Source organism: Oreochromis aureus, linkage group 7 (genome assembly GCF_013358895.1).
Source record: "Oreochromis aureus strain Israel breed Guangdong linkage group 7, ZZ_aureus, whole genome shotgun sequence".
Taxonomy (NCBI): domain Eukaryota; kingdom Metazoa; phylum Chordata; class Actinopteri; order Cichliformes; family Cichlidae; genus Oreochromis; species Oreochromis aureus.
In genome coordinates this window covers 2,888,371-2,910,354 of record NC_052948.1, presented here as the reverse complement: position 1 = coordinate 2,910,354, position 21,984 = coordinate 2,888,371, and the positions used below count along the sequence as shown (strand labels likewise).

General features: G+C 37.9%; 1 protein-coding gene and 1 pseudogene across 1 annotated transcript in view; both read right to left on the bottom strand.

The window, feature by feature from the left end:
- Positions 1 to 3,755, bottom strand: part of LOC120441047 (probable polypeptide N-acetylgalactosaminyltransferase 8) — a 6,474-nt gene extending 2,719 nt beyond the window's left edge. Inside the window, exons 1-7 of the mRNA XM_039614691.1 lie at positions 3,469 to 3,755; positions 2,749 to 3,082; positions 2,424 to 2,590; positions 1,349 to 1,535; positions 577 to 774; positions 328 to 442; positions 1 to 133 (exon numbers count right to left, since the gene is read on the bottom strand). The exon at positions 1 to 133 is cut by the window's left edge and continues 53 nt beyond it. Coding sequence (XP_039470625.1) covers positions 1 to 133; positions 328 to 442; positions 577 to 774; positions 1,349 to 1,535; positions 2,424 to 2,590; positions 2,749 to 3,082; positions 3,469 to 3,646 — 1,312 coding nt within the window. The 5' untranslated portion in view covers positions 3,647 to 3,755. The remainder of the gene's footprint in view (positions 134 to 327; positions 443 to 576; positions 775 to 1,348; positions 1,536 to 2,423; positions 2,591 to 2,748; positions 3,083 to 3,468) is intronic.
- Positions 3,756 to 6,360: 2,605 nt separating this feature from the next.
- On the bottom strand, positions 6,361 to 13,051 carry LOC116309396 (annotated as a pseudogene).
- Positions 13,052 to 21,984: the final 8,933 nt, after the last annotated feature.

The window sequence follows — 21,984 nt, the reverse complement described above, 5'->3', positions numbered from 1 at the left end:
AGATCTCTGCAACTCTGAGGGCATTTCTCTTCATGACAGGTCTCAGGTCAGGCATGTAGGGCTTGTGGGCCCTCTCGATGTGGGCGATCTTGGAACATGGAACAACTTCAATGCTGCCTCCACATGTCCATACCTACATGAAAAAAGTGCATTGTAAAATTTAGATAATTGATCACTCATGACAGTGCAAGGGTAACAAAGGCATTTTAAATCACCTGTGGTGATTTAAAATGCTATAATAAAATCCAGCAGGTCCAGCTCCACAACTATTCTTTAAAATCATTGTTATGAAAGAGAACTTTATAACTCAATGTGGTCTTTACTCACACGAATTCCCAGCTCAACATTTTCTCCACCATACACTTTCATTCCTTCATCAAGGCCTCCAATTTCCCCCAGAAACTTTCTATCAGCAACCATGATCCCCATGACAGATGGACTCCTAAAGTCAAAGAAGAGAACTCTTTTTACAATTACTGTATATTATTACTATAATTAAAAATAAATTGTAATATCATAATAATAGAGATAATAATGCTGTTATGTTGGTTAAACAGTGATTTCACTTGAACTTACTTGCCAGGCAGAGAACCATCATTAAGTTTGTAATACTCGGGTGTAAAACTCTCATACATGCACCACAGAGCCCAGTCGAAGGCGTGTGCAGAAGCAAAATATTTAGTAACCTTGAGATCATCAAAGCTGATTTTATCAAACACCGGGGAAACCACCACAGTTCTGTCAGCTTTAATCTGTGTCAGCAGAGGTTCAGCCCTGTATGAAGGAGGGGAAAAAAGATGAATGGTGGTTCAAAAAATGTTACATAATAAGTGGAAGTCACACCCAGCTGTCGCATTTAATGTTCACTGCACTTGATCTTGATCTTTTTTATATTTCTAATGCTACACCAACCATTCACCTTTTAACTAATGCACAGGGTTAGGATACGATGACACTGCTGTTTTAAAATTAAGTCTTTGACTAAAAGATTGTCTAAGCAGCATCTGTGTCATCACCACCAGCACCATTACACACGTTGATTACTGTCTCAGTAAATCTGCTCAATGGTTGTTGTGTAGTTATACAGAGATCACTGGGCAGTGGGTTACTGGGAAGTTGCAACTGTGTGTAAAATTTGTGTGTTTTTAAAAAGGTAAACATATTAATCTCAGCAAGTTTATTCTGAAACTGTGACACCAGCCAGCTATGGCCTCAAATCAGTGGAACGAACAAGTTCAATTCAATTCATTTCAATTTTATTTATATAGCGCCAAATCACAACAACAGTCGCCTCAAGGCGCTCTTTATTGTCAGTGAATGAAAACATGTATTTTTGCCATGTTCCTACCACATCTCATGGACTTCGATGTGTGCGTCCAGGATGGCCACCACGTCAGCAGTAGCAGCCCTCCACCCAGATGCTCTGGCATAAGCGAGACCTCTCTGCTCGCTGTGCCTCACTCTCACAATACGGAGATTAGGGTTCTCCTGCTCAAGCGACTTCACATACATGTCAAGGTCACCCTTCAGATTTTCTGAATTGAAAAAAAAAAAACTTTAAATAATTATTTGGAGAAGTTTTTTTGTTTGGTCTTTCCCTGCGTTTTCGGCTGGATCAGTCATACTGTCGTCAGCAATTTAACCCTCTGACTTGTAACAAACAGGCGACATATTCAGGGTGTAAACTGTCTCTTGCTGCATAACAGTTGGGAAAGGCTTCAAGCAAGCAAGAAAACTGGTTTGATGACAAACATGCATGACATGTTTGTCATCAAACCAGTGCACTTCTCTGCAGGAGGAGTGCATTTGCAAAACCACTGTTTTAAAGGTTAAGTGATCAGAGTGGTCAACTATAATGTAATTCAGTGCTTTGTAATGATCTATTTGTAAATGTCTTGTGATTGACTAGAAGTGTTTTGTTCATCTGTAGGTAATCTGTACTTTTTCTAAATATTCTTAATTATTTAAACATCTTCCAGTACCCATCTCTGTTTGCACACTACAACCTGGGTTTGTCATTTGTATCTGTACTTTAATCTTAATAACTGTACAGTACTCTGTTTTTGTAACTATTGTTCATGATGTAAATATTTTTTCTGTTCTGTGTCCTGTTCTCTTTGTATATGCGTTTTTTTGCTGCTGTTGTTTGTTTGTATATGCATTGTTTTTCTTTTCTTGCTGCTGTTACAACCAAATTTCCCCTTGTGGGACAATTAAAGGACTATTCTATTCTATCGAACAGTGGCAGTTGTCTATCTAATCTTCACTTAGGTTTTAATGATTAGCTTGAATTGGTAGACATAAAGAGGAAAGGAATGTGAGAGGCATGTTCATAAGACAACAGGTACATTATCAGTCTGCACTCATTGGCAGTAATTTGCATGGCCTATAATTAGAGTTGTTTGTTAAAATAACCAACTTACCATTAGAACTATTGTCATCCACCATTATTATCTCCTTCAGCAGGTTTTTAGGAGTGCGGTCGATGATGCTGCGCAGGGCTCTTTTGAGAACAGACAGGGCTTCATCCAGGTAGATGAGCACCACACTGAGACTTGGCAGGTCCTTGGGGTAACTCTTTTTCAAACACCTATTTATTAAAATGAATGATATGAAATATCACTCTATTTGATCAGAAATATGAAATATTTTAGCAAGAAAAGAACTGGATGGAGTTAATTGTCTGTGTTTTTTTTCTTTTCATGTTCATGAGAGGTAATGAAAGATTAAAATTATAAAAAGTTGTACCGAGGATCTCTGGTATCTGGGAGAGGTCGATCCAGAGGGAGGCGATCGCTCAGAAAAACATTGTACCCATACTTCTCATACAGGCTCTGAGCCTCTCTTTGGTCATCTTCAGAGAGATTTTCTCCCCATTTCTTAAACAAGTATGAGTTAGGGAAGAGTTTTTCAGACTTTTTCATTGGGGCTGCCTCATTTTGGGGTTGGATATTTGCATCACCTTCCTTCTGCTTCTCTGCTTGCTTTTGGACCTCTGCTGATTTTCTGTGTCTGTCGCTGTCTGCTTCTAACATCTTCTGCATGGCATCCTGCTTTTTCTCAAAACGTCTGAGTGCATCGTCTTCAGCAGAAAACAACATGAGCAAAAACATGATCAAGGAAATGGAACAGTTAATTCCTACAAAACAGAACAAACACACTGCACAAGATAATGTTAAAATTACAGCATAAAACACATTTATAGTAAGGTACAAACACCTGTGTTATAATTTGACCTCATCTGTCATTAATAACAAAAGCTCAGTTAAAAGCCATTTATCTTTTTTTATAACCCCACATACTCTTGTTCCATGACTGTCTTTTGTATTTTTTTCCCTTCTTTTTAATTATAAATATTCTTACAACTTGATTACAGCTCTATTTACTACTGGATCTCTCCTTATTTGTGGTGCAAATACTAAGGGTACCATGAAATCATAATTAATATTAATATGTGACTGAACTCACTTAGATTGCTGATGCTTGCCTCCAGGTTGGAAAAACTCCTGATCATACGCGGTGTGTCCAAATCTTTATCGGTATCCACACCAGGTTGGTATCCGTTCTTCAGAAACATGCCCAAAAAGAAGAGGCCCACTATGGTCCCCAGTAAAAAGAATGTCCGCTTTTTCCACGTTCCCCTCATAGTGACACACTGACCTCCTAGTCAGATAATAAAACTTCAGATACACTCAGCAACTGAACTGACGAGATCGAGCAGTTTGTACCGACTGTGGTGAACAATAACTGGTTTGTCCTCACTACCCTCATAGTGATAACTCATAGAATAGAATGAGATTATAACACCTCAGAGAACCTCATGGCAAGCTCAGCTACTGACCTGACGGGATCGACTAGTTTGTACCTACTTTGCATAGTATAAAACGGTTGGGTTAACTCTACATGGGCAGAGTCTTTGGCATCCCTGTCCGCCCATTCGAGGCACAGGTGATCCTGCTGTGCACTGATGTCACAGCTACTTTAATAAAACACTTGAAGTTCGATGTCACACCCAAAATAAGCTCACCATAGTTTCATGACACGTGAATCTTGCTTCATTAAAAATAGTTCTAAAATAATTCTTCCTGCAACTGCAGCACAGTCTATGATGCGGTGAACCTATACTCAGATTAAAAACAAACATTAGCCACTTTCATAAGTTCTTTTTATTTACAAGTATTCCAGTATTTTAAGAAAAATGTAAATATATCAGATCACTAAACGCTCAACTGATAACAAACATAAGATCTATAAAAATTACATTTCAAAGACCCACTAGCCCCAAAAGGATAAATGTCAATCATAAATGTTGCATCAGTAATAGCTGTTGAAATACTGGAAACTCAAGTTCTTCAAACTTGTACCAGACAGAGCAAATGTGTAATTAAACTAAAGAAAAATAAAAAAAAATATTGTCTTATGATCTCCATTGGTTATCATATGTTACCTTATATATGTAATCAAAGTAGTTGAATTATGATACTGCTGTAGATCATATTATACCCCTTAATATAGAGTGTGTGATCAGTATGTAGTTTTAGTTTGCATTATACTTCTGACTTAAAAGAGTGTGAAAATCATTAGATCTATTGGATTGACCTGCATTATTCGACACTGTTGAATGTGTTACACTGTTTCTTGACATTGCATACTGCTGAATCATGAAGAGAATGTTGGGTGCAGAGGGCCTTGTACTGATAATGGGAGAAACAGACTACATTCTATACCCCCACCTTTACAGAGAGCAGAAAGACAGGGAGCCGAGGTCATAACTTAGGCGCCGTAAGAGAGAAAGAATGTGAATGTTTAGGCTTTTACGACTAGGTGGGGGCTACTAGAGGCTATAAAAGGCTGAGTAACCCGTCACCATTTTGAGACTTGCTGTGACCCTCTGCAGGCAGGTCTCCCCATCATGATGGTTCTTATGCTCTTAAGTGTTGAATTATATGGAAATAAAATATTGTTGATTGAGCATTTATACACCGAGTATTGTCCTTCCTTCAGCCCAAAGATTAAAAGAACTGGGAGATTTTAACAACTGCAAAATTAAAGATCACTCTCTGGAGGCCCCATGTGTATGGACATGTGCAGGTATATATGTATGTATATGTATACATATGTATATTTAGTGTGTACATGTGTGTGTGTACGTGTGTACATGTCTATACATAGGAATAGTAGTGGTACAATAGTTATGTTAAGCTATATAGTTTATGTCTTGCATATTTCCACAACCATATCCATAATCACATACTGTGCTACTGTTGTATATAGTGTATTATCTTACTTTTTTTCATTGGTTGTACTTATTTGTATTCTTGTATTTCCTTCTGATATCTGTACCTGAGCTGAGGTAACGTAAAAAATTCCCCGTCGTGGGATCAATGAATTCTTGTCTTATCTTATTCATTTGTCTTGCATTTGTACCTTTGTGATGCTTCTTAATCTCAACCAGTGTGTTGAGAATTTGCATAATTAAGATTAAGAAACTGACCTCCCAGCCCATTGTTCCTTCAGTGGGCTGGTTTCAGTCATTATGCAAATGTACTGTTTATAAGGTTTGGGGAAACCTGCAGTCAGCTGAGACTGAAGAAGTCACTTGGATGAGTTACGAAACGTTTCTCCCACAAAACGCTACGTCCAGATGAACAGATTCAACTTTTGGAGATGTGTGGACAAAATAATTCTCTTCAAGCCAGTTTGATGGAGCTGATGTTTCAGCTGTTGTCCATGGTGAAACTGCACATACACAAATACATGTGCTTAGAATTGGACATTCTGTGTGTGATCTAAAAGCACCAGCCGCAGTGGAAACAGTCTGGAGTTGAACAGAGAGATTTAAAAATGGTTGACTTTTGTTGGTGTTTTTTTTTTTCCTTGATTTTATTTGAACTTTCCTGATTCTGAACAAAGAAAAAGATGTGAAACAATTCATAGATTGTGACTGAAGAAGAATCTAAAGAAATATTTTCCTTAAATGTTGATGTTAAAAACACAAAAACATCATGTGATCTTCAATTTACTGGCTGCTGTTTGGGTAACTTGTAACTTCTGTTGTCTCGTTACTTGATGTCTGACCATCTTAGTTGTAGATTAGAAATGCTGAGCTGCTAATACATTTATGTTAAACTTATCCTGTATCATAGTTCACGTACAGGAGGTGTATGCAACAAAGGTATGCACTGACATTTCACATGACTCTTCTCACACACCCTACATAATCTGTCATCAGTTGACATCCTGCAGGACAGCCATTCCCAAAGTCAAGAATGCTGCTGCCCACAGATCCTCCAAATAAAAGTAAAACAAATGTTTATAAAGAGCAGGTGTATTCAGGCATCGGTTTGTCACAGTTTATTTGTGGTGAAGTCACATCTGAAACACATCTGAGAATGTTATTACCCCATCCACACCACAGTGCATGTTAAGCCATCTGAGTTCACCCAACATAAGGAAAAAGAAATGAGCAGTTCTATTACATAGGGTAGTGAAAGAAAACTGAATGAATTTTGCTAATGAACTTAATCAGCCTTCACTGCATGTACAACGGTTGTTTGACACACCCCTGGCAGTGTCACCAAAAATCCTGTAAATTCAAGAGTTAATATACAACTTGTTGCTATCTATCCCAACATGTGTGATGTGACTGGGCTCTGTCTCCTGGCGAGGGACTGGACACTGTTCCAGTCTGGAGTTTCCCACAGTGATAAAATGCATGGGTGGGTATCCTTGTATCCCCTCGACTTGCTGCCTGAACTTGATGATCAATCAGAAGCGACTGAAGAAGATGAGTGAAGAAACGTTTCTCTCACTGAAAGCACTACATCCAAATGAAAAGAATCGACCTTCTGGGATTACCTTACCTAGATGATGAATCTTGCTTCTAGTACAACCCTTTAATTAAAATAAATAAATGAATGAATGAATTCTGTAACTGCAGCACAGTCTATGCTGGGGTGAAGCTATGCTGAGCTCAAAGTTAAACATTAGCAACTTCTATAAGTTAATTTTATTTCCAAGTATTCCAGCATTTGAAGAAAAATGTAAACACATTAGTTTCAATGATGGGAATTGTGCCAACCCAACTGAAACAAAGGCCCGAACATGGGTCTATTTTTTTCTTGACAGAAAAAAGCCCTGAGAGAGCAAGAGTACAAACCAGAGAATAAGCCAGGCACTAATAACACCATAAGCAATTCAATAAACTGAGGTATTACACACAAATCTTAATCAGGTGTATTTCAACATACTAACCCCAACCACCAGACATTACAAAGGTGAAGATGTATTTTGTTTTAAGATTCATTCATTATTAAAGCTGAACCTTGCAAAGCTTCAGATGACCACAAAAGCAAAAGCTGTTTAAACAGTAGCAAAAAAATGTAATTCAGGCAAACAGTCATCAAGTTTCCATTTGTAGGGAAAATGTTTGTATCACAGTTTTTCATTATGGTGTACTACATTCCAGAGAACTTTATACCACAAAATAGTAAGCCCTCTGTTCCCTTTTAGGCATGCATCCTGATGTTTTCTCTCCAGGTGTTGCAATGATAATGTGTTGAACTACTGGAAACTCAAGTTCTTCAAACTTTTAACAGACAGAGAAAATGTCTAATTAAACTTAAAAATAATATTTTATGGTTTCAAATGTAGCTGAAACTTAATAACTAAAGCAAAACTTTATAACCTTAATTTCCAAGCATGAGTTTTACTGGGACAGAAAGTGTGAAGATGGATTTGCTGTACAGTGTGTACTAACATTAAAAATGTTGGAAGCAAAAGTAAATGTATTGTCTTCAATAGAGCATCCAGGTGTAATTTATCCACGGCCCTATGAGCAGAGCTCAAACACACTTTAAAAGGGTTTGATTATGTGTTTACTTTGCCATCTTTGACCTGTACATTCCTGTATTAGAAGTTTTTGGTTTATAATTTCCAGGCATCTCTTTGTTTGTCTGTTCTTCAGTTCATTGCCCTGGAAAAGAAAGCAAAGTGTTTAAAAATTCTGCCAGTTTGTTTAGTTATAAGACAAACAGTGCTCATTCAATCTGTTCTGAGATCGAGCAAACAATGATTTTGTTCCACAAAACCTGGATTAAAACAACTTTGCTTTGTAGTACCTGAGTGAAGTCCCAGTATATCCCCATTCCTTTCTGCACAGCCTCTTTACAGCTGTACAGGCCAGGCTCAGTTTCATTTGTGCCTATGTCAGCTAAACATCGGTTGTCGTCGTACGTATGTGACTTGATGCTGCCAATGTAGAGCTCACCCGTTCCACGATAATATGTGTACTTAGAAAGAAAGAAGGTGAGAGAGAGACACAGAGGTCAAATGAGATTAGCATGTTAAAAAGACTAACAAATGACAACAGGGTTGCCGAGTACTGGATACAACAAAGACATTCATCATAACTGAGGTCATAAGTGCTGAATGTTGTACCTCGGACACCTCAGGATGTTACACTAGAACTTCATATCAGTTTCATCTGGATCATGAATTGATCCAAATGAATTGTTGTAATAAATAAATATCTTGCATGCTATAGTTGTCATGCTCTGTTAGTCCTCGCAGGTTGAGCTGCTTTTTTGTTATGTTTTTGTCATGTTCCCCTTCTTCCCTCTATATGTGTGTTTGTGTGTGTATGGCCTGGTGTGCTGGTTTACAGGCAATGTCAGGCCTGAGACATTCCACTGAAGCGCTAAAGCCAGTCACGCCTGTCGTCATTCAAGATTCATCTGCTGCTACTGACGATCCTTGTCAGCAGCTCGCTACTCAGCAGAGCGGCTGGACTTCAGTCTACGCTTCAGTTAATGTCATGTCAGGTTTTGCCAGGAACAAGGAGAGGAGAGGTTTGGCAGGAGCTGAGCACGGCTGTAAATATTGTGTTTGGATTTCACCTCGAAGCACGAAATAAAAAGGGAACACTGCATGGGAGTCAGGAGTTTGCAATGGAGGGAATCGCATTTTAAGACCCGTCTGCAGGTCAGTGTTTATTTTTCACTGTAAACAGGAAGTCTTTCAATTGGGTGCCTGAAACCTGACAATAGTGACACCCTGAGCTGATGCACCACCATCAGACTTGGAGGCTGTAAAGCCAGTTTGACACAGTCGATGTTTGCTTTGAGATCCATGGTGAAACTGTAGATCCACAAATGCTTGTGCTTAGAAAGAGACATCCTGGGTGTGATCTGCAAATACCAGCTGCACTGGAAACAATCCTAAGCTTAACAAAGAGACAAGCTTTGAGATGAAAATACTCAAATGTAACTCTTTAAAGCTTGAACCATGAAATAATTGCCAGAAAATTGTTTGTTTGTTTGTTTTTACTTTACGACTGCACTGCAGTGCAACAATCATGATTCTTAAGATGATTATAAAGTGCTTCACGTACTTGAGGTCCATAGTAATAGCAGTGGAAAGCAATCGGTGTGTGGCCTGGTACTGGACCTTGGTCTATGCACATCTCAGCATCAAGGTTCTTCATCTGTCATCGGGAGAACATTATGACGGATGCAGGCAAATCATTAAAACACAAAGGTTCCCACACATCCTGCAAGATTTCTCTTTACCACACATACTAAGCAACAGAGAAAAGTAAACTTACTCCTCCATATGCGAGTAGGTCGTCCCAGGGATCCAGCTTAGGATAAACATTATCCAGGTACCATTTGAAAGGTTTACAGTTCAGCCTTTCTCTGAGTTTCTTCCTCTCTGAAATGTCACCTATGTCAATTCCATGATTCTGCAAAAAACAATCAACTTAAAGTTTCATTTGACTGAGGAAGAAACCAAAGAGAGGTTTACCTTGAATATCAATGCTAAAAAAGCTAAGAGCACTCAAAGCCTCATGAAACTATTAATTAACCAATGATTTTTGCGTCATGTACATATCTCTTAAGAGAAAACATAATTTGCTGTTTGTGTCAGTGCCTCAAAACACCTCAAATGGCAATCTCCAAGCCAAGTTAACGTTGTGTTTAAGGAACTTTGTGTTTCTGTGGACAAAATAATTCTCTTCAAGCCAGTTTGATGGAGCTGATGTTTCAGCTGTGGTCCATGGTGAAACCGCACATACACAAATACATGTGCTTAGAATTGGACATTCTGTGTGTGATCTAAAAATACCAGCCGCAGTGGAAACAGTCTGGAGTTGAACAGAGAGATTTAAAAATGGTTGACTTTTGTTGGTGTTTTTTTTTCCTTGATTTTATTTGAACTTTCCTGATTCTGAACAAAGAAAAAGATGTGAATCGATTCATAGATTGTGACTGAGGAAGAATCTAAAGAAATATTTTCCTTAAATGTTGATGTTAAAAACACAAAGTGCATTCTAAGCCTAATATCTCCTCATGACTTTGTGACTCTGTGAACAGGAGAATGAAATATCCTTTAGAGAAAACATAATTTGCTGTTTGTGTCTGTGCCTCAAAACACCTCAAATGGCAAACTCCAAGCCAAGTTAACGTTGTGCTTATATTCATCCATCCAGATCTCTGCAACTCTGAGGGCATTTCTCTTCATGGGAGAACTCAGGTCAAGCATGTAGGGCTTGTGGGCCCTTGCGATGTGGGCGATCTTGGAACATGGAACAACTTCAATACTGCCTCCACATGTCCATACCTACATGGAAGTACACCTTAATGATCAGTGATTATTCGTTTGCATTACATTATGCAATTCATTTACTTGCTACCTGCACCTTTAGTTTCTATGTTATAGTTGTTTACAGTCATTTTAAATGACCTGTGGATTAGGACACCTGTGGTGATTATAACAAAATCCAGGAGGACCATCTGCACAAATATTTTATATAATCCGATGGCAAACACAACATTCATGTTTGCTTTACTATGAAAGAGAAATTTGTAACTCTATGTGGTCTTTACTCACACGAATTCCCAGCTCAACATTTTCTCCACCATACACTTTCATTCCTTCATCAAGGACTCCAATTTCCCCAGAAACTTTCTATCAGCAACCATGATCCCCATGACAGATGGACTCCTAAAGTCAAAGAAGAGAACTCTTTGTTAACTATTGTACATTGATATTAGATCATAATGATAGAGTTAATATGGCTGTTATGTTGGTTAAACACTGATTTCACTTGAACTTACTTGCCAGGCAGTGAACCGTCATTAAGTTTGTAATACTCAGGTGTAAAACTCTCATACATGCACCACAGAGCCCAGTCGAGGCGTGTGCATTTGGATGATATGTAGTAACACCTTGAGATCATTGAAGTTGACTCTATCAAACACCGGGAAACCACCACAGTTCTGTCAGCTTTAATCTGTGTCAGCAGAGGTTCAGCCCTGTATGAAGGAGGGGAAAAGAAAAGGTGGAAAAGTTAGTCAACTAATATGTAAATTTCATTAACTGCTGAGATGTCTGGGTCAATACTCTTCAATCACGCTATGCAGTATGACTATGAGAGCCGGTATAAGCTGGAATTATGAGGTCACACCCTTCTTGAGTGCAATGGAAGCACACACCCAGCTGTTGCATCTAATGTTGAATGCACTTGATGTCTTTTACAATTTAAATGCTACACCCACCTATTCACCTTTTAACTCGTGCAAAAGCTTGGAACAGTCTGTCACTTTGTTGTTTTAGAACTAAGACTTTGACATAAAAGATTGTCTAAGGAGCATCTTCATTATTACCACCAACACAGTGCCAACAAGTTGTTTATTGTCCCAGTAAAGCTGATCTGTGGCTTGTAGATCAGACAGTAGTTGAAATCACTGGACAGTTGCCACTTTTAGACATGTAAAGTGTGTGTATGTCAGAAAGAAAAACGTATTACTCTCAGCAAATCTGTCGTGAAACTGTGACACATCTATGGCCTCAAATCACTGATGGTAGTTTAAATTTGGTAAACTTGTAACTAATGTCATGAAGACAGCATTTATATGTCCTATAACACAATGTGGTAATGTCATTATAGAAGAAAACATAAAATATAACACCTAAACCAGTGAAATGAAAAATGAATTTTTGCCATGTTCCTACCACATCTGATTGACTTCAATGTGTGCGTCCAAGATGGCCACCACGTCAGCAGTAGCAGCCCTCCACCCGGATACTCTGGCAGAAGAAAGACCCCTTTGCTCGCTGTGCCTCACTCTCACAATACGGAGATTAGGGTTCTCCTGCTCAAGCGACTTCACATACATGTCAAGGTCACCCTTCAGATTTTCTGAATGGAAAAAAAAGTTATGGTTTTCTCTGCATGAAGAGTGGGTAAGACAGAGATACCAGTTTTTTACAGATATGGATTCAAAACATCCAAACAAGAATACCCTTCCCAAACATGTGACATGATGATCTTCACTCAGCTTTTGATGATTTATTTAAATTGGCAGGCATGAACAGAAAATGAAAATGAGATGCGTACACATAACACAACAGGTACCTTAGAAACCTGTACTGACTTGCAATAATCTGCATGACTAATAAGTTGAGACTGAGATACGAGGTGTTTTTTTTCTTTATAAAATAAACAACTTACCGTTAGAACTATTGTCATCCACCATTATTATCTCCTTCAGCAGGTTTTTAGGAGTGCGGTCGATGATGCTGCGCAGGGCTCTTTTGATAACAGACAGGGCTTCATCCAGGTAGATGAGCACTACTCCGAGACTTGGCAGGTCCTTGGGGTAACTCTTTTTCAAACATCTATTTATTAAAATGAATAATATGAAATACCACTGTATTTGATCAGAAATATGAAATATTTTAGCAAGAACCGGATGGAGTTAATTGTCTGCATTTTTTTTCTTTGCATGTTCAAAAGGGAAAATGAAAAATGAAATTTGTACCGAGGATCTCTGGTATCTGGAAGAGGTCGATCCAGAGGGAGGCGATCGCTCAGAAAAACATTGTACCCATACTTCTCATACAGGCTCTGAGCCTCTCTTTGGTCATCTTCAGAGAGATCTCCTCCCCACTGAGCGAACAAGTATGACTTTGGGAACAGTTTCTTAGGCTTTTTCATTTTTGTTGCTTCTGTTTGGGGTTGATTATTATGTGTGCCTATGCCAAGAGGCACACATATTACTATTCGTCGGATTTATTATTCTTATTATTATTATTATGTGTGCCTATGCCAAGAGGCACACATATTACTATTCGTCGGATTTATTATTCTTATTGTGTGGATGCTTTTTGCATCCACACTATTGAGTTCCTGTTTCTCTTTATTCTTTATACTTTATTCTTCAAGTTGCTTTTTTTCTTACGTTTTTTGGACTTTAACTACTTCCACAATTTTTGTGCTATTTTCGCCATTCAAATTTTAAAATATTCTGCTATTTCAGGAGATGGGTGCTATGACTTTTGGTATTTTATGCCATTATACTTTTTAAAATATTAAGCTTTTTATGCAATTTTTTGTCCCATTGAAATGAATGGAAATCTTCAGAAATTCTTCTAAATTTTGCTTGTTTTTGAAACTTAACTACTTTTTCCTACTTTCACGTAGAACAACCATTCAAACTTTAAAATGTCCTCAAATTATTGGGCTATTCTGGTCTAAATCAGCTTTTTCAAATCTTTTACCGTTTTATTTTTTATCCCTCTTAAAGTTTTGAGTTGCAAAATTGTGATTTTTCAGAAAATACATGCGTTGTTATGGTTGCTATGCACTTGGCTTTCAGTGTGCCACTGTAGGTTTCGTAGTCTTCTCTTCATGTCCGAACAACTTCTTGCTACTTGCTCAATTTTCACTCAACTTCCACAAATTATACATCAAAACGTAGGTATTTTTGCTGGCTTTCAGAAAATGTCACCATCATTGTTGTGAGATTCATAGAATTTTGGCAAATCTCCTCAGACCAACACAAAGTCTGAAAACTCTCCATAGAAAGTCAATGGAGAGTTTGTTCAAAATCACCGCTTGATTTCTGTAATGAGAGGCATATTCGAATCGTCATATCTCCTTAACGAAGTGAAGTTAAAACATGAGGCTTGTCCCAGTATATCTTCAGACACTCCTGACGCTCACAATTCAAGAATTTTTTTCTCACCTATTACCGTTCTGAGATGAGTTACACTTGTTTGAGGGTAGGAAATCCGTCCTTCGCTCAGATTTCTTCAGATTTCAAACTCTGGAAATGAGGCACTTTTTTCTCTCGTCATATCTTTTTTTTGGATTTCCACAGAGACCTGAAAATTTCCATGACTGTTCACCAAAGCCTGCTGTCTCTTACGGTGAAAGAATGATATCGATACTCCAAATAGATTTAGAGTTAGAAAGCGTTGTTTGAGGGCAGGTCAAGGCAGTTTTTGCTTCGCCTCTACTCAGTTATGGTGCATTACAAGTCAAATATCTTTAATAATTCATATTTTAATGATAAATTGTCAACATTTGAAGATTCCCCATCTCTCTTCTGAACAAAACGGTGTAAGAATGACCGTTCTAGCCCCTACGGTTAGGAAATTATGGCCATTTGTTTGAGAGGAATCCTCACTATGAAAAATACACTGCAGAAATCCTGTCTCTCTCTGTGCTGAGTGTGTGTAAAAACGGCTGCACCTGTTTTGGCGGGAAAAAGTACACAGCCTCTCTGATTGGTGGATTCAAATTCAGCAGCTCCCAGGCTGCTTGACTGACCTAGACAGTTGCTCCTTTCTCCCTGTGTGTGTGTGTGTGTGTGTGTGTGTGTGTGTGACAGAGAGAGAGAGAGAGAGGGAGAGAGAGCCTTTTTATGGGAGCATCTTATTGTATGATTTAAATTCAATATATTTAGACTGGTTGACTGAATTTGATCCTGTGTGTCTCTCTGTGCATGTGCGTTTCCATGTGTCCATATTTGTGATTGTGTGACTGTTATACTTCTTTTTGCTGAGTTTTTTTTCCATTTAACAAGTACATTTGAAGGATCCTCAGCATGTTCAGCATTTTTTCAACTATCCATTTTGCTCTTCCAATTTTTCTGTTTAAGTTATTACTATTGTGCTGAATCATACTATTTCTGCTATTTTATAAGATTTGTGCTAAATATAGTATTTCTGATTAATTATAGTTTTTCTACCAAATCATAGTACAGTATTTTTGCTTTTTATAGGATTTTTATAGGATATTTATATTGCTTAATATAGTATTTCTGCTTTTTATAGGATTTGTGCTTAATATAGTATTTTTGCTTTTTATAGGATTTGTGCTTGATACAGTATTTCTGCTAAATGTAGTATTTATGCTTAATCATACTATTACTATATATTTCTGCCAGGTCGGCAGGCAGCCAATCCTCTGAGGACTGAGACATTCAAATTTACATATCAGGGCCTGCATGGCTTCCCAGCCAGCCAATTATATCTGAGGTCTGCCGTTTCTTCTCTCGTCATATCTCAGCGACGGATGTACAAAGAGCAATGAAAATCGCAGTCAAAGTACACCAAAGTCCGCTGATTCACCCAGTACAAGAATTATGCTTCTAGTCCACCTAGTTTTTGAGTTACACAACGTTTTGTAACTCCAAAAAACGGCGCTCTTTGCCTCTCACTGCGATCTAATTCTGACTGCTCATCACCCTGTTTTCCAGGTGCTCGTTCTCTTTCCCAGTGGCACAGTTTGTAATGACACAGGTCTGCAACCCAAAGGTTGTGGGTTCAATTCCACCTTGGTCAACATGTTTTTTTACCTACAATTTACTATACTATCACAGACCACTAATTCATATTGATCATTTATTACAATTCTGCAAACTTTTATGATTTTAGCAGCTTTTCCAAATCATGGTTTTTGTGCCAAATCATAATATTTGTGTTATGTTATAGTATTACTACTAAGTGGAGGAAATTCTGTCATGTTACAGTATATGTGCTGATTACAGTATTTCTGTATAATAGAATTTTGGCAAATCTCCTCAGACCAACACAAAGTCGCAAAACTCTCCATAGAAAGTAGAGATGGCACGATACCACTTTTTTATGTCCGATACCGATACCGATATCATAAATTTGGATATCTGCCGATACCGATATGAATCCGATATAGTGTTTTTAATCAATAAAACTGTTTTTTAATATCTTGCTGCATTTTGTATAAGTTCATACTCAAGTTTAAATAAACAACAACACTAAAGCTATTCTGTTATACCTGTATGTAAAAAATACACTGCACCCAAAATATTTCATAGTTCAGCAACACCGATCAATCTAATAAACTTAAACCTACTCCATCCTCCCTATTCTGGTATTTTAAAGAGTACTTAGCAGAAATATTAAGCAACCTAACCAACAGGGTTGCAAACTCCCAGCAAAAAAAAATAGGGAACCACCCCCCACCCTCCACCTCATGATGCTTAATCGACGTAATCAACTTTAATTTGATGCAGGGTGAAAAAAAAATGCACAGAAATAAATTATTTTTCAAGAATAATTAAATAGATTCAACATCTTTCTTCTACAGAATTGCAGAATTCACAGATGGTACTTTCCCAAAGGAAAAAGTACTATAGCTTACTAGGGTATATTAGACTTAACAGTTACTATATACAGTAATGGACTTCTATATATTTTACATCAGATTAAAACTTTGGGTGTAATATTCAGATAATTATTTATTAAAAGCTAGACATTTTAAATGAGAATAAGAAAGAAAAGTATGTCTTTGTGCCCCTTTTCCCTGCTCATGCCCTATCGGCCCCCTGGCTAAACTTTGCTAGATCCGCCCCTGCACAGTTACCAGCCGTCAGCTACGTGAAAATGATCCTGGTGTAGAAAGTAATATTAAATAAATTCTAACAACAGCTTATCAAGCTTAAACGTGCTGCTGTTGTTCCGCCGCTGGTTTCCTCTTTCTGGTGCAAAGTGGGCCAAAAACAAAGAAGAGAGACGGACTCGCGACAGAAAAGCCGATCAGCTGATCATTAAGCAGTTTCACGATTGAAGTAGCAGCAGGAAGGTGAGGGAGAGAGAGAGGCAGTCGCTCCATATATCGGTTGTTAAGCTTAACGTGGGAATGCTTTACAAACATTCAGAGATGAACTTACACACTTGCTTTACTTCTCTCTGGGATAACTTCTTCGGAGATGAAATGCTGGGTTGCTAGCAAGGCTACAAATACACACAGCCGCTCTATCATGTGACGCATACTGCTCCGACTGCTACGGTTATGAGCCGAGTTACGCCATGTCGCAAGTTTTGTGAGGTGTTTTTTTGATATTTAATGGATCGGATTATATTTTTTATTTCTCGCCGATATCCGATCCAGTAATTTAGGTCAGTATCGGACCGATACCGATACGTAATATCGGATCGGTCCATCTCTAATAGAAAGTCAATGGAGAGCTTGTTCAAAATCACCGCTTGATTTCTGTAATGAGAGGCATATTCGAATCATCATATCTCCTTAACGAAGCAAAGTTAAGACATAAGGCTTGTCCCAGTATATCTTCAGACACTCCTGACGCTCACAATTCAAGAATTTTTTTCTCACCTATTACCGTTCTGAAATGAGTTAGACTTGTTTGAGGGTAGGAAATTCATCCTTCGCTCAGATTTCTTCAGATTTCAAACTCTGGAAATGAACCACTTTTTTCTCTCGTCATGTCTTTTTAATGGATTTCCACAGAGACCTGAAAATTTCCATGATTGTTCACCAAAGCCTGCTGTCTCTTACGGTGAAAGAATGATATTGATACTCCAAATACATTTAGAGTTAGAAAGTGTTGTTTGAGGGCAAGTCAAGGCAGTTTTTGCTTTGCTCTACTCAGTTATGGTGCATTAGAAGTCAAATATCTTTAATAATTCATATTTTAATGATAAATTGTCAACACTTGAAGATTCCCCCATCTCTTCTGAACAAAACAGTGTAAGAATGACTGTTCTAGCCCCTACGGTTAGGAAATTATGGTCATTTGTTTGAGGGGAGTTGTCATTATGAGAAATAGACTGCAAAAATCCTGTGTCTCTCTGTGCTGCGTGCACCTGTTTTGGTGGGAAAAAGTGCACAGGCTCTCTGATTGGTGGATTCAAATTCAGCAGCTCCCAGGCTGCTTGACTGAGCTAGAAACTTACTTCTCTCTCCCTGTGTGTGTGTGTGTGTGTGATAGAGAGAGTGAGAGAGAGAGAGAGAGAGAGAGAAAGCCTTTTTATGGGATGATCTCATTGTAAGATTCAAATTCAATATATTTAGACTGGTTGACTGAATTGGATCTTGTGTGTGTGTCTCTCTGTGCATGGTTGTTTCCATATGTGTCCATATTTGTGATTGTGTGGCTGTTATATATTTTTTTGCCGATTTTTTTTCGTTTCACAATTACATTTGAGGGACCCTTAGCATGTTCAGGATTTTTTCAGCTGTCCATTTTGCTTTTCCAATTTTTCTATTTAAGTTATTACTATTGTGCTAAGTCATAGCATTTCTGCTGCTTTTCAGTATTTATTTTTATTTCAGTAATCATACTATTTCTGCCATTTTATAGGATTTGTACTTAATATAGTATTTCTGCTTAATTATAGTATTTCTGCCACTTTATAAGATTTGTGCTAAATATAGTTTTTCTGCTAAAAAAATAGTATTTCTGCCAAATATAGTATTTTTGATTAATTATAGTTTTTCTACCAAATCATAGTAAAGTTTTACTGCTTTTTATATGGCTTCTAAGTAGGGTGCAACGGATCAAAATTTCACGGTTCGGATCGGATCACGGTTTTAAGTCACGGATCGGATAAATTTTCGGATCAGCAAAAATAGAAAAAAAGACAAAAATTCTACTCGCCATTTATTTATTTAAGTATTTTTGCCTATTAAAAACATTCAACTGAAGACTCATTCCACGCACTTATATAAAAACAAATTAAGGTGCAATATGGACATTATGGACCATGCTGGGCAGCCTCTGCATCCTCTGCACACGGCCATAAACAACCAGAGGTCTGTTCAGTGACAGGTTGCTTCTCCCAAAGTCAAGGACCAGCAGACTTAAAAGTCCTTTGTCCCACAAACTGTTTAACTCCTCGCTGGAGGGGAAACGGGGGGACAGAGGAGGGGGAACAAGTAGCTGTAGTGCCTTTTCACTGTGCAATAGTTTTTGTTAATATCCAGCGGTGTAATAGACTTACAATACTTAAAATGTGGCGCCCTTTGTATTCTTATTCCTATTTATTCTATTTATCCCTTTTGTATTCTCTGTATTTATAAATGTGTATATATGGTATATTTCTGCTCACATTCTGCAACTTCTGTCGGTGCTGTGCTACTGGAAACTGAATTTCAGTTTGAACCCACCCGAGGATAAATAAAGTTTCATCTAATCTAATGTAATCTATAGGGCAGTGCAGGGCTTTGTAGCTACCACTCCGCTGTGATATAACGAGGGGTCACGGTCACGTGGCTTTCCGTTGCCCTGGAGCTCCACCCATTTGTAGTTAGAGCAACAGAAGATGCCTGGGACAGTTCAGCCATAACTTTAAACTCCTCCTGCTCATACATGCTTGGAACGATCTTGTCACTGAAGTGGACGCGCAGCGAGATATCATAAGCGTGGCTCAAGCACGTTCATCACAGTTTAAACCCTTGTTTTGCACAACGGAGTACGGCCTCCGTCTGCAGCTAAACACCCCATTAGCTTTAGTAATAGCTTTAGCCCGGTCGGACTGGGCAGCAAAGGGCTGCTTAAGTGCCGCAAACTCCTCTGCTCCGCTACTCCGATCTTGTGTGTGTGTGTGTGTGTGTGTGTGTGTTTCCATATGTGTCCATATTTGTGATTGTGTGGCTGTTATATATTTTTTGCTGATTTTTTTCATTTAACAAGTATATTTGAAGGACCCTTAGCATGTTCAGCATTTTTTCAGGTGTCCATTTTGCTTTTCCAATTTTTCTGTTTAAGTTATTACTATTGTGCTAAATCATAGCATTTCTGCTGTTATATAAGATTTTTGCTAAATATAGTATTTCTGATTAATTATAGTTTTTCTACCAAATCATAGTACAGTATTTTTGCTTTTTATAGGATTTTTATAGGATATTTATATTGCTTAATATAGTATTTCTGCTTATTATAGGATTTGTGCTTAATATAGTATTTCTGCTAAATGTAGTATTTATGCTTAATCATAGTATTTCTATATATTTCTGCCAGGTCCCCAGGCAGCCAATCCTCTGTGAGGACTGAGGCATTCAAATTTACATATCAGGGCCTGCACGGCTTCTCAGCCAGCCAATCATATCTTAGGGATGCGACATTCAAATTTACAAATCAGGGCCTGGACGGCTTCCCAGCCAGCCAATCATATCTTAGGGATGCGACATTGAAATTTACAAATCAGGGCCTGGACGGCTTCCCAGCCAGCCAATCATATATGTGGGCTGAGGCATTCAAATTTGCATATTAGGGGCCTTCGTGGCTTCTAAGCCAACAAGTCATCGATGTCATACATCTCTAAAAATTCATATTTTAATGATAGATTGTCAACACTTGGCGATTCCCCCATCTCTTCTGAACAAAACGTTGTAAGAATGACTGTTCTGGCCAATACAGTTAGGGAATTATGGTCATTTGTTTGAGGGGAATCCTCACTATGAGAAATAGACTGCAAAAATCCTGTCTCTGTGCTGCGTGTGTGCACCTGGTTTGGCGGGAAAAAGTACACAGCCTCTGTGGATTCAAATTTAGCAGCTCCCAGGCTGCTTGACTGGCTGTGCTTCTCTCTCCGTGTGTGTGTGTGTGTGTGTGTGTGTGTGTGTGCATGAGAGAGAGAGAGAGAGAAAGAGAGACCCTCTTTAGGGTAGCATCTCATTGTTGGAAAAAAAATATAATATATTCAGACTGGTTGACTGGCATAGACCCTCCGTGTGTCTCTCTCTCTGTGCATTTGTGTATACATATTTGATTTTGTGTGTATCTGTTGGCTGTTCCGTCTTGTTTTTTAAATGTATTTTTATTTCTTTATTTTTTTTCACAGGTGAACAACAATTAGTTTTGAGGAACTTCACCATGTTCCGTTTTTTTCAGCTTGTCATCTTACTTTTCCAGTATTTTCACTTAAGTTATTACTATTCTGCTCAATCATAGTATTTGTTCTAAATCATTGTTATTATGCTATATTGTAGTATTTCTGCTAAATCATACTATTTCTACTATATTATATTTTTCTTTCTAAATATAGCACTTCTGCTACATAATTGTATTTCTGCTGTTATAATATTTGTGCTAGACCAGAGTATTTGTGCTAAAACATAGTATTGATTTAAAATTACAATATTCATAGTTCATCACAGTGTCTCTGGTAAATCACAGTATTTCTACTCTGTTGTACTATTTTTCTAAATCATAGTGTTTCTGTAATGCTTAAGTATTTTTGGCTAAATATATTCTTTTTGTTATCTTATACTATTTCTCCTAAATTCTTGTATTTTTGAGAAGATATCATGTTTCTGGTAAGTTACAATATTTCTGCTAAGTTCTGCTATGCTATTGTATTTCTGCCAAGTATTATGTTTCCTCTAAGATATTGCAGTTCTGCTAAGTTATTCCATTTTAGCAAAGTTCCTTTGCTTCTGCAAAGTTTTTACAATTTCTGCAACTTTTCAGCTTTTTCAGCTAGTTTTTGCATACAGCTTCAGCTTTAAAGCATCCACACTGCATTTTCGCAGGAAATGCAAATTTTTCTAGTTATTATGTGTGCCTATGCCAAGAGGCACACATATTACTATTCGTCGGATTTATTATTATGTGCCTATGCCAAGAGGCACACATATTACTATTCGTCGGATTTATTATGTGTGCCTATGCCAAGAGGCACACATATTACTATTCGTCGGTTTATTATGTGTGCCTATGCCAAGAGGCACACATATTACTATTCGTCGGATTTATTATTCTTATTATGTGTGCCTATGCCAAGAGGCACACATATTACTATTCGTCGGATTTATTATTATGTGTGCCTATGCCAAGAGGCACACATATTACTATTCGTCGGATTTATTATTCTTCTTCTTCTTATTATTATTATTATTCTCCATCTTCC